Source organism: Acinonyx jubatus, chromosome C1 (genome assembly GCF_027475565.1).
Source record: "Acinonyx jubatus isolate Ajub_Pintada_27869175 chromosome C1, VMU_Ajub_asm_v1.0, whole genome shotgun sequence".
NCBI classification, from domain to species: Eukaryota; Metazoa; Chordata; class Mammalia; order Carnivora; family Felidae; genus Acinonyx; species Acinonyx jubatus.
The window spans coordinates 129570961-129584551 of record NC_069381.1 but is presented as its reverse complement, the minus strand read 5'-3'; the positions used below and the strand labels follow the sequence as shown (position 1 = coordinate 129584551).

Here is a 13591-nt window from a genome sequence, read left to right as displayed (position 1 = left end):
TGTCAGGGTTTATTTATATATGTTATTTAAGATGAAAGTTATGGTTTCCATTTGATGATAGGATAGAAAACTGTGAATTGCTCACCTCAACTTTTTATTTCTCCCAGTCTGCAGTGGAAATAGCATAAAATCAAATCATTAAAACTACAGTGATTACTACATGGACTGGAGAAATCACATGCAGTTAGTTATGGCATATTTTTGGTTGTCAGGAGAAATAGCTTCTTTGGCAAGATTCAGTTTGTATCTGTTCTGCTGCAAATGTCTTTTTGCCCCAAACTGTAACAGTAGTGACATAAATATGTGAAAGCACTGTCTACAACAAGTGTGCCAAAAATAAGGATATTTCTTGTTCTTGTAGTATGGTTAAGCCAGCATATGCATAGACAAAGAAGGCCATTCATGTGGTGATTTTTAGCAACATAAAGAATACCTGAACTATTTTTGCCACCTATTGATGGGTTCCTCTACTGCTCTTGTCAGTTTCAATCATTTTTCTTATGAGTCTCATTTTAAGTACAAATATTCATTAGAAACTGTGATACTGACTTTTCCTGACAGATTTTCCAGTTTTCCTCTAAGCCACAGATTGAAAATGAAAATTTCACGTGAAAATCCAGATTTCTGGCTACTCATGAAAATAAACAGAAAGATATAGCAATGCTGAGCTCACATCCTTGAATGTCCACAATCCAAATTGTATGGCAGTTGACACTTTGCTATAGAGGCCATGCTTTCCAATTCACAGGAGTCCTCAGACTTCCTGTGTGCTTACAACATGTCTCCTCATTCATGAATGTCTGTGAGGTTTAGATTTTTGTTCTTGAGATTAGAGTGTGCCACCGACATTCACTGTATCACACTGCCTCTCTCTAATGGTGAACCCTACAGAGATTGGGAAATATAAAAATATTTCCATGTTGTTTATAGAGACTAAACAGAAATCTATTTAAAATATAAGAATTAGACAGCTATCTCTTTAAGAGATGAATAATATAAGAGAAATAATTCCAGATAAAAAGTTTTAGTATTTATAACTATGCTAAAATGGAAAAGTGTTTGGCTGCCCAAATGTTTTTCTATATTATTTAACTTAATTCTTTTCTTCCACGCAGTCTAATTTTAAGCTTATAACAAAATTAGCAAATGTTGAAAATTATCTTTTTCTTTTGGAGTCGGTCTCCATACCCCCTCCAAGCCTCTATATACCTTCCAAGTTAGATGTGCCAGTCCTTGTACGGCCCCTGCAAAAGGAACAGGCTTATTTTCTTTTTACTAGGTTGTTTTTGTGTATTTGTTTACCATTTCTTCCTTTTAGACTCTGCTATCATAAAGGGAAAAAGTTCTCTCTTTAGGACAGTCTGTTTATAAGCTCAGTTGAACTAATAACTAAAATAGCAACAATATTTATTGACTTCACGGAAGACTATTACAGAGCTTCAGTGACATCCCTTTGCTTTATTTTCCAATCCTGTACTCAGGACATTTCTGCTGGTATCCCTTTTGTTGTTTTCATAGCTAATATGTTATCAGAGATTGTTCTTAATGGAGCAAAATGTTTTTTCCTGTATGCATCATTTAAGTATTTCATATACCCAAATCACTTTAATGCACACTTTCAGATAGCACTTTTTTCCTCGTGGTATCTTTTTGACCATTGCCAATCACTAGTACCTAAGTGGGGATGACTTCCAGATAGTTTTCTTAGTGTAGTGTTTATGAAAATGAAAAGGTAGTGAGAAAGATGAGGATGCTCATAAGGACTCTGAACATCTGTCTTTTGAAAGTATTTATTAATGTGACCACTGAGTAAGGAAATAGATACCCAAAAAACTAGAGACAATCCTTACATCCAGTTTTGCCTGCAGTCTGTTTGGAATATATCATTTCTGTCAGGGAAGATATTTTTAACTGCATTTCATTACAGCATTATAGAAATTTTCAAGGAGTTCTAGGCAGTAGAAACATTTTTTTTTCCTCAGAGATTTCTGTCTACATGTGCAGAATGAAGTAGAAAACGGAAGTAATTATATCTCCATATTTTCTATCAGTCAAAATAAGTGAAAAAACATCCTTGTCTTAAATGTGAGAGGATTGTGTGCGTGTGTGTGTGTGTGTGTGTAGGTTATTAGGAAGAACGATTTACCCTATTATCTTGAATTTGATTCTCTTTGTTGTAGTCCATACAATCTCATGAAGCTTTACAGTGAAAAATTTTAACAGGTCGTAGATTTTTTTTTTTTTACCCTATGTATTCTAAAATGTAGTTTTAGGTAGGCTGGCTATAATTTAAATCCATACACCACATACATAAAGAAAATGTACTTATACTTTAATAACATGGATGTTAGAAATTAAATGCATTAATCAAATATTAATTTTATTAATTTAAGTGCATTTATCAAGTAGCTTTCCAATGCTATCCACTTCAATCTCTGCAGTGGCTTTTATTCCAGTAAAATTGTGTAGAGAAACAAAACACAATTTCCTAAATTAATCATCTTGAACCAAAGGGTGCAGATCTTCAGCTATAGAAATGAAAGAAGCAAATAGGATTTTGATGAAACCAATTTTCAGCTCTGAAACCACTGAAATGGCTTTAGTGTTTAGACATTAGTTTGCCCATGCCCTTGACTTTTTTAATGTTCCTTGCATATGATTCTGAGAAGAGAGAATTGCAAAGTTTTTTGTGGGGATTAAAGGGTAAAGCTGTAGATAAATGACCAGCTTAGATAGATATGTCAGAATTCAGAGCTTCAATTCCTCTGCATTTATAGCTTTCATTTAATTATAGTTGAATTGCTAAATTTGGAATTGAATTTTCATTATATAAATTGATTATTGTAAAAAAAGGAAGAGGATAATTCTGCCATGACTGGGTAAATCCTTCCTAAAGTTAGTGACAAGATTCTGTCTACCTTTTCTCTGTAAAACTCCAATTCATCCATCTGAATTGCAGGCCATCACAGAACCCTAACCCACTTACCATATTCCTCTGGTGTTAAAAACACTTGAACAGAAAGGATATTACAAACTCTATTGAAGTGCATTTATTAAACTTTCTACAGAACTTGGGCTATACTCAATTTATATTTTATTTTATTTTTTAATTTTTATTTTAATGTTTACTTATTTTTGAGAGAGAGAGACATACGGAGTGCGAGTAGGGGAGGAGCAGAGAGAGCGGGAGACGCAGTACCCGAAGCAAGCTCCAGGCTCTGAGCTGTCAGCATAGAGCCCGACATGGGGCTGGAATTCACAAACTGTGAGATCATGACCTGAGCCAAAGTTGGACACTCAACCAACTGAGCCACCCAGGCGCCCCAATACTCAATTTATATTTTAAAACTTTGATTTTGCATGGACAACTTCCTAGATATGCATGCTGAAATGCATTTAATTAAGGGGAATCCTCCAAGTTTTAGCTTGTGAATTAATATTTAACAAATCTTTTGAATCTGTGACTGAATTTTTTAAGCAGTTATAGTTGTTATTTTTTATTAGTAATGTCAGGAAGAAGTATACTTGTGTTCATTCATCTGGGCTTAGTGAGAAATTTACAGAATCGTGTTTACTTTTGTCTCTTATTTATGGCCAAAGGCATCCAATTTCCAAGGAGTTAGCCCATTTCAGATTAACTTTATAATCTCGGGCAAAGGAAAGACATTGCTCATGTTAAGCCAAATACACAGCTAAGCATAAGATGTGAACCTGTGATTTTAATGCCATGACCACTAGACTTTGGCCCTGCTGTGAGAAGAAAAAAAAATCAGTATTTGCCAGAACCTTTTCTGAATTGTTTCTATAACTAGGCCATCGTTAGTCTTGTAGATCATTGGAAAGAAAGAAAATTATGAACAGTAATAATGTAGCCTGGGCCTGAGTCTTAAGAAGGACTATATAAATCTAATGCAGTGTCATTATCTAATTCTAAATTTGGGAAATAGATCTGGAAGCTGAATTCAGATGTGGTAATTATCATCTTTCCTTTCCCTCCTCCCCAAACCAAACAGCGCATCTCCCTCAGGGTGCTATTCCTTAACCTATAGGACTACAGCTACTCATAAATGACCCCCAAAACAATTTGAGACTTAATCACAATTTTAGGATAAATATATACATATAATTTTACAACAGATATAAAGATATGGCAATGATCTCTTAGGGCTTTGCCAAGTGTCTATAGTGTCATTTTTTTTTCAATTTTTTATTAAATTCTAGCTAGTTAACATATAGCATAATTTTGATTTTGGGGATAGAATTTAGTGATTTATCACTTGTCTATAATACACAGTGCTCAACACAGGTGCCCTCCTTAATATCCATCACTCGTTTAGCCCATCCCCCACCCACTTCCCCTCCATCATATATTTTTAATATATAATATTTATAAATTAATAGACTATCCAAGCCTTAAAATGACTTAATACAATGGAAATCCTGATCCAAGTTTTGTTAGTCCATCAGGGTAGTAATATATGAGCCTTAACAAAAGGTCAGAATTAAATTAACCCCTCAGGAATTGTTTGAATTATTCAGCACCTAAGAAGATTCCCAGATCCTGATGTACAATTGTTAAATCAGTCAAAAGGCACAACTATCAAACCAAAAAACTGGGGCATCCAGAAATCCATCAGTTGAATTCGTGTTAAGTTTTGTTACTTGTTAAAAAAATGCATAACCAAGAGTCTGAAGGCAGGCATATCCTCGTATATCCATGTAGGATAAAAACATGTTGGCTACTCAGTTCCTCCTTGGTCAAATACTCACCTAAGGTTATAACTTTTAAATTCTAATATGGCACTATGTTGGCTAGAGGGTCTCAAGAAGAAAAAAACCCAACAACCACAACCACACCACCACCACCACCAACAACAACAACAACAAGGCAGCTAATTTATGTTGTTGACAAAAAATATTTTGGACAAATTGGTTTCTAAACCTTCTTTTCTGACTTTCATCAGATGACTATCTGAAGCTCATCTTAAATCTTCTGTGATCTTCTGTTGCAAATTTAGGTGTATGCTCTTTTCTGGTTACTCTACAGAACAGACAGTAATGACATTAAATTCATATCTATTTAACATTAACCTAAAGTGAGAGTCTTTCACTTTACAATATATATATATTTTGTTTGTTTGTTTGTTTGTTTGTTTGTTTGTTTACCCACAACAGGGGCTAAACTTTATAAGCATTCCAAAAATTTTGAAACCTACTTGGAAAATATTTTCAAATAAATTTTACAACATCTTAAACGTGTGGTATAGAGAAATGTAAAGATAAGATGCTTTTAAAAAGAATTGGTCACAAATGCTATTCATTGTCATAACTATAACTATCTAGGTTCAAAGAGAGATAGTGATTCTTACGAACTCCTAAGACATTTGAAAATAATTTCTATTAACTATTGTTCAAACATATCCTTTTTTATTTTTAGGGATTAAACAATGTTATTGCTATAGACTTTGATTACAGAGAAGAATTCATCTATTGGATTGATTCTAGCCGACCCAATGGCAGCCGCATAAATAGAATGTGTTTAAATGGAAGTGATATTAAGGTAACTAGATGTTACAATGATGGGATTATTGAATATTTTATTGGTATAGCTGACTTGAATAGAAAATGTTATTTGATGGTAATGATACAAATCATAAAATGCATTAGGTTGGTTTGAATTTCACATTTGTACAGTGCAAGTTAATACATACTTTAAATATGAAATATTAGGCTTTTTAATCCGTATGTTTCATTATAACACTGTTACTTGCAAAGATAAAAATAAAATTGACTAAATAACATTCAGAACCTTATTCACAGCCCTAGAAAATGTGAGGGATGCTTTTGGCTTGAATGATTAGTGCCTGAGTTTCAATTGTATTGACTTATATAAAAGGGGAAAGTTGAGTCTGAGAATTTATGATTGAAAAATTAATTACTAGACTGTAGATTGAAATTACAGCACTATTAAAATTAACCTCCTATATTGGAAATAATTGAATGCATTTTTATAAAATCATGAATGTTCTGATTAGACAGTATCATAATTAAATACATATCACATTCTAGATATGAGCTACTTGGCTCCTTTTCTGTGTTATATTGAGTTTTAAAATAAAATTATTTGCACTGTATATATGCAGTAAAATATATTATAAAGACACTTCAATTCAAGTGTTATAGAACCCATCAATTGCCTTAACTTTTTTGTAACTATCTATAATATCATACACAAATTTTATTGGGAGCAATAAATTTCAAAAATATTAATAAAGTCTTAAAATATGTATATGCAGTGCCAGAGCAACCATTAGGTTGGGCTCAGGTGATTTGTAATGATTGTATTTATGTATAAACTTTATTTATGTATTTATGTATAAACTGATAGTTTATAAATATCAGTATGTGACATAGATAAGTAAATGGATTTTTCTTTTTTAATTCTTTGAAAATGTATATAAAAACTATAAAAATAATAGTACCCAAGCTTGGTCATATTTTTATAAGACAGTTAAAATTTTAATTACCTTTATATGTTTTGAATACACTTTAATATTTTAAAGGATTAACTATTATCTTGCCACCACTAACCTATTACTACTTTAAATAATGTCATAATATAGGGTAACAAATGAATCTTTTTTTCCTATTGGGATTACTAATTCACTGATTTTCTTATTAGTGATTTTCTAATTCACTAATTCACGGATGACAATGTAAATTTTCAGCCATGCCAAATTTGTAAAATTGGAATATGGGAGAAAGAAGAAAAGATGTCTTGCAATTCAATACAGTAGATAGGTACCATTGGTTGCTGAAAATGACCATGTTGTCATATGTATATGTGTACATATCTATATCTATATCTATATCAGAAATTAAAAACATACAGATTTCTCGAATTTATTGCCTTTAAGTGTTGGAGCAAAGGCAACGACTGTGGTAGTCCAAATATGGATGATATAATTCCTGTACCACTTTAGGGCAAGACATAAAAGATCTAGATCTAGATCTAGATCTAGATTTAGATATCTTCACTATTGATAACATTAGTGAAAGGATAAGTATAAACTTTCATTATTGTTTTATTTCCTCTAATTATATGACCATTGGCTTCTGTACAGCCCCAACTTTCAGTTTCTCATTTCTCAGAATCCTGAAAAACCTGAGGACTCAGAAATAGTAATCATATAGACCAAGAATCTTGGGTTATTTTATATGCATCATATTTGTATATATAAAGCTTGTATTCTTATTATAGTTGATATTGTAATGGGTTAGAATCAAGCACAGCAGTTGTATGAATTTTACTTCCTTTGGTTAGGTTAAAATAGTGTATGTTCTCAAATGTACATTTTCTGTCTTGTTGTAGATAATTTCAATAGAGCATAACCAGTTGGGAGAGTGGAGAATGCTATTGGTATCTCCCCAAAATCTGTTAAAGGTTAATAATATCAATAATTCTGTGTGTGTGTATCTGTATGTGATAGAAGTTTTGCCCCTAATTTTTAGAAGACAAGTATAACAAAAATGTGCAACTCTGCAACTGTCCAACAGTTTTTTATTTTGGTGTTTACTTCTTAAATCCATGTGTAATTTTCAGGGACTGATTACATATTAGGTAATTTCTCACATCACAAACAAGTAATTTTATTAGGGTAAATTTGTTCTATGTCTTATGCTTATCTAAATTCCGTTTCTAATGTTTAAATAGAATTCTATAATCTCTGTAAAAATCAAGAAGCAATTACTCGGTGCTTATTGTAGGTATTTACATTGTTAACCTTTTAAATTCTTATTTTGTTAGGTAGTGCATAACACAGCTGTTCCCAACGCACTTGCTGTCGATTGGATTGGAAAAAACCTCTATTGGTCTGACACAGAAAAAAGGATCATTGAAGTATCCAAGCTCAATGGCTTGTACCCTACTATACTCGTTAGCAAAAAGCTGAAGTTCCCCAGGGACCTGTCTTTAGATCCTCGAGCTGGGTTTGTAACATTGAGAATCTTAAATTAAAGATTGAAACTGTGGGTTACATTCAGTGTGGTAAATCTCATTCTGTAGGTTTTAACATGAAAACCAATATAAAATGTAATGTGTAGACATTCTTATTGAGAAGTCAAAAATAGAAATGTGACTCTCACAGTGAGAAAGAAAAACATTTGAAATGATGAGATTTAACAGCAGGTATTTTTAAAAGTTTTAAACAACTATTTTTCTAACTAATCTAAATATATCAGAAGTTAAAACATACAGATTTCTCGAATTTATTGCCTTTAAGTGTTGGAGCAAAGGCAACGACTGTGGTAGTCCAAATATGGATGATGTAATTCCTGTACCACTTTAGGGCAAGACACATAAGTAGTATCCATGGATAATAAGTAACCAGGTGCATTATCTGTGCACTCAAAAAGGATAGTATAGTGGAAATATTGAGAACGATTCATACTGGAGCTGTGTGTCAGTTGCATTTCATTGTGAGAAAGGAGAACAAGTCATTGTAAGGATTAAAGCCAGCAGGCTGGAGATTCCAGGTGAGGGATGAACACACATTAAGGTGTCAGAGCTTAGGTGTCAAAGTTAGGTGTATGCCTGCTAAAGTTTTATGAATTATGACCATTATCATTCACTTTTAATTATGTTTTTTTGGTAGTTAGAGAAGGCATGCCTTTCCTTTTTTTTTCTTTTTTTGCACTATAATTTAGAGTGATTATATACTCCAAAATGATCTCTGTAGAAGTTCAACCTACTCAACATGCCTGTTAAAATAGCAAATGTAGAGAAAATTTTATTTTTAAAAATAGGACACATTCACTGTAACAAGTATTATAACTGTAGTGCTCTAAATTTTCTGCTATATAAGTTAATTTTACTTAATACTTTCATGAAATCACTGCTTGTATCATACCATATTCAACAATTAGACATTGCTTCTTGCTAATAGGTTGTATCTATGTTTTTTGGTCCTTTATATTCATATTTGGCAATGTGATCATATCAAAGTATATTTTATATCTTAAGTTTAAACACTTTGGGTAGAAGCAGTACCTAATAGGAGAAGCCTTGTACTGTAGATACTCTTCTGTTTCCAAGGTAATGTGCAACTTTTAACTTTTTGCTGTATAATTATGTACCACTTTTTAACTTTTAAAGTATTTTCTTTACCATAGCAACAGAAAATTCAAAAGAATGTCAATTCTATTTTAATCGAAACAGAATCACAAGAGAGTCTGTTTTTAATATGTTTCAGGAAATAATGACCAGATGTAATGTTTGACTATTATCATCATTCATTCATAAGAATGTGAATACTTTAATTCCTTCAATATTTTATCAGAAGATATTTATTTTAGCATGTTCAAAACATTGCCTTTTTCTTCAAAATCAGTATGGCTGACTTAGTTTTTCCTTTCATACTCTTTAGGATGCTTCATATTAAACAAACATTACCTGTAGGTCATAATAGTTTTGTGGAATTTACTTGTTATAAAACAAAAACTGTCCTAGCCTCGTGAACATAGCTGAGTCTAGCTTTAAGTTTTATTTCTCCCAGTTACAGGTATTATTACCCTGTAAACCAAAAGCAGCCTTAAGTTGTCGTTAACATAAACCCATCCATCAAAAGTGTCAGTTAAAACGGTGAAGTACTAAATTATTGTAAATGTTATGAAAGACTCCATTGATTTCAATTTTGGATAATATTTTATTATGATATGGATATGCCACATTATAACAAAAAGAAACAGATAAAAATGGCATCTTCTTATGAAACAATTAAAGCTACCTATTTTAACACGTAAAATTTAATGACACCTTTTTGTTCATTCTGTTTTTCTCATTCCCCAGAGTGAGACAATAGGACAACTTGGATTTTAGTTTTTATGAGACTAGCTTCAGGGTGAAGTTTCCATAACTGTCTAAAATATTGTGTAATTCTGCTTCAAAATATATCAACTTCTATTGTAATATTATGTAATAAAAATCCCCTTGTACCTTTCCACATCAGAATAACATTGCAATTTATGCATGTTTTGAATTTGCCAATACTACTGGCCCCTGTTTCCTGGAGAAATGTGATTTCTGTCCTGATATTTAGTGAGGAATAAGGCAAGGATTTGTTTACAGGAGAGTAAAGATCACTGGACTAATGTGATGAAGTAATTCATGATCGTGAGGTCTGTGAATTCAAGCCCTGTGTCGGGCTCTGTGCTGACACCTCAAAGCCTGGAGCCTGCTTTGGATTCTGTGTCTTCCTCTCTTTCTGCCCCTCCCCCATTCCTGCGCGCTCGCGCGCGCGCGCGCGCGCGCGCGCTCTCTCTCTCTCTCTCTCTCTCTCTCTCTCAAAAATAAATAAATATTATATTTTTTAAATAATAGTATCCCAATGGTCACAATATCAATTTGGATATGGTAGTTACTAAGTAAGAATGGTAAAGAAGATACAAGTAAACAGATGAATCATCTTCCTGGTTGTTATATTGAAATTCAGCTGAGATCCAATTATCCTAATCATTCTGTTGTCTCGTTTAGTTTGAGAATTACTGTTTTAATCTATCATAAGTTTGGGGCAATTAATATTATTTACATCAATATTTATAAGAGTTGTTTATGCAGAAAAAATATACACACATATACACATTTTAAAGTGCAATAGAAAATATAATATTAAAGCCATACTGAGCATTATTATATCTTTTTGGATGATTAACATGTTATTTCAGGTAATCACATAGCAAAAGACCATTATGATAGGCAATAAAGTGAATGTGTGATATGACTAGTTAACAGAAAATTAATGTACCCATTCACTTATTCAACTCACATTTCTTTAACATTTAGTGTACATCTGGCAGTGCTCTAGGTAGGAGTATAAAAATAAAAGGCACAGTGCTATCTCCAGGTGTTTCACGGTTCAGTGGGTAGGTAAATAAATAATTATAATACAATGCGTTTTTTTTAAGTTTATAAAAATTGGGGGGGGGAATAGAAAATGTTTTTATCTCAACTGGAATCAGAGAACCTTCCTAGATAAAACTAGTGGAGTAAGAATTAGCCAGTGATGCAGTGCCCTTCAGAGCAGGAGGTATTTCAGGCCAAAAGAATAAGTAAGCTCTCTGGGAAAGCGAAGAGGACTTTAAAGAACTTGTGATTGGAAGAGATTATTGCCAATGTAGGTAATGATAGTGCAAATAAATTTGGAAAGGACACATTTTATGCTTCTGTATCTTGCCTTATGTCATTCTTTCTTCGTAGAATGCCCTTCTTATTTTCCTCTAGTTGGAATAACTTTCTGTTTTTCCAACAAGAGCAGAAAATATCTGTTCCTATGTGAAACTTTCCCCAGTTCTGGCTAAGAAGACCCCACATATTGAACACATTCCATTATATGACTTTAAAATTTTTTTCAATTTATTTTTTGAGGTATAATTGACATAAAATATTATATTAATTTCAGGTGTATATATGACTATTATTGGTATAAATATTTATCTCTCCATCTAGATAATGAGTTCTTTTAGCAAAAGGGCCATGGCTTGAGCATTTTTTGTGCCTAATACAGAAGTTGTTAAATTCACTGCAAAAGGAAATAATACATGGGCAACTGGATGTACACAGCAAATAGGGTTATAGCTACAGGGACATTGTACCTGCATCATTGCCCAAACCAATACATCGGTATGTAAATAACCTGCATGTTTCAAGGACAAGAGTCATAAGGGAACTTTTGTTGTAAGGGAAGGAAAGGTATACCAGGAATGAAAACTCAGTTTCTGATTTCTGTGGGGAAATAAATATTTTATTAAAATAAACAGCCACATAAAACCATGCTTTCCCTACCAATTTTTAAACCTATATTCCTATACTTAGTCAAAATATACAGGAAATGAATATAAAAAAATTTATAATTCAAATAAGAAACAATTGCAGTTGGAAGAATTGTCTCTGAGTATATTCCCTATATTTTGGGGGGAAAACAGAAAAAACTGAGTAGACTTCTACTTTATTTGTTTTAAAGAAATGTAGTATATTTCATTAAACTATAAAAGATATCCTCAGGAACCACAGAAGTCTGTTGTTATGGTTACAGCTGGCATTGTTGTGTGTGTTCACACTTTGTTATAACTTACAGAGTAGATATTATTTGGGGCTGAAGTTTTTCAGATGTGATCTTAGGTAAACATTACCTACTATATGGGTGAGATTTAGAACTCCTCTTTTGATACTTTCACTGAAGTTTTCATTTTTCAGCTTTAATTATTTACAAAAAATTTTGTACTCAGCTAGTTTTTAAGAAGTTGAATTTCCGGTGTTGAAAATACCAGTACACTAGTACAGACTTATTGAAAAACTTGAAAAAAAAAAGGATAGTAATAGGGCTTAAGTATGGAAAAGGAAATGAAATTTAGCCATCAGAAGGTAGCTACCCATAAGAAGAGAAATCCTGTGTCTGTGAAGACGCATTTATACCTGAATACAGTTAAACTATACTTTTCTTCCATGCAATAGAATATATTCTTTTGGTTGATAAGTACTTAAATAAAAAACCATGTAATAACACAAAATCCAGAAAAATCATGTAATACTATACACACAATCTGGATGCAACAGATAACCTATTAACCAAACACAATAACCTATTAATAACCTATTAAATAAAACCAATATACAGAAAGTGTACACATATATGTGATATATATTACATATCTAGTACAGATGAATAATAATAGTTAATGTTTGCTAAACATTCCATGCTTATCAGTTTTCTAAATTTTTCCCTATAATTATTAGGGAACTAATATTATTATTTTTCTTTTCAACATGTGAGTAAATACAGGCTCACGGAGGCTAATTAAAGTGTCCTGACTCACATAGCTAGTAATATGTGGACCTGAAATTTCAACCCAATTAATCTGTTTCTAGAATTCATTTCCTTAGGACTCTGCATAGTTCTGCTTAGAGAAAAAGCTAGTCTATAAATCTAGAGACCTGAGCCCTTGTTTCAACTGTATCATAGTAGACTATGACAACACACATAATCTTATATGGTCTCAGTTTATCAGTAAAATGAAGGTATTAGGCTACATTATCTTTAAGACCTGTTACAGCATTAAAATCGTCAATTTAGTTATACTTTGTTCCAAAATCTGAAAAAGATAAAGATTATTCTTATCTTAAGATAGCTATGAAAATAAGATTTATGTTTCAAAGAACTATCAGTGAGCACGAGATTTCTTTCATGCTTTCTTCCATCTAAGTAAAATTATTATTCCCTCTTTTGTGCCTCCATAGTAAAATAGTTTTATCATAATATTGTTTTCATTTGTTTTACATCTACCATCATTGTATTCACTGAGAGATTTTTAAACACAAAAATCATATCTGTTTATCTCGGTGTTCTAATTCTAAGAAGTATCTGGTACATAATATTGCCTCAACAAATTATTGTTTCAAAATATATTCTCAATCTACTTAAAAATGGTTCTGGGCTGGGGTGCCTGGGTGGCTCAGTCATTTGAGCCTTTGACTCTTGATCTTGGCTCAGGTCATGATCCCAGGGTTGTGTAATTGAGCCCCTCATTGGGCTTTGTG

The 13591-nt window shown here is 32.4% G+C and overlaps 1 protein-coding gene across 3 annotated transcripts in view; it reads left to right on the top strand.

Annotated features, from left to right (window-relative positions):
• The window catches only part of LRP1B (LDL receptor related protein 1B), a 1862224-nt gene that overhangs the window by 1610705 nt on the left and 237928 nt on the right, over nucleotides 1–13591 (top strand). For all 3 annotated transcript variants that reach the window (XM_053214983.1, XM_053214982.1, XM_053214984.1), the window contains exons 58-59: nucleotides 5438–5560; nucleotides 7808–7989. In XM_053214983.1, coding sequence (XP_053070958.1) covers nucleotides 5438–5560; nucleotides 7808–7989 — 305 coding nt within the window. The remainder of the gene's footprint in view (nucleotides 1–5437; nucleotides 5561–7807; nucleotides 7990–13591) is intronic.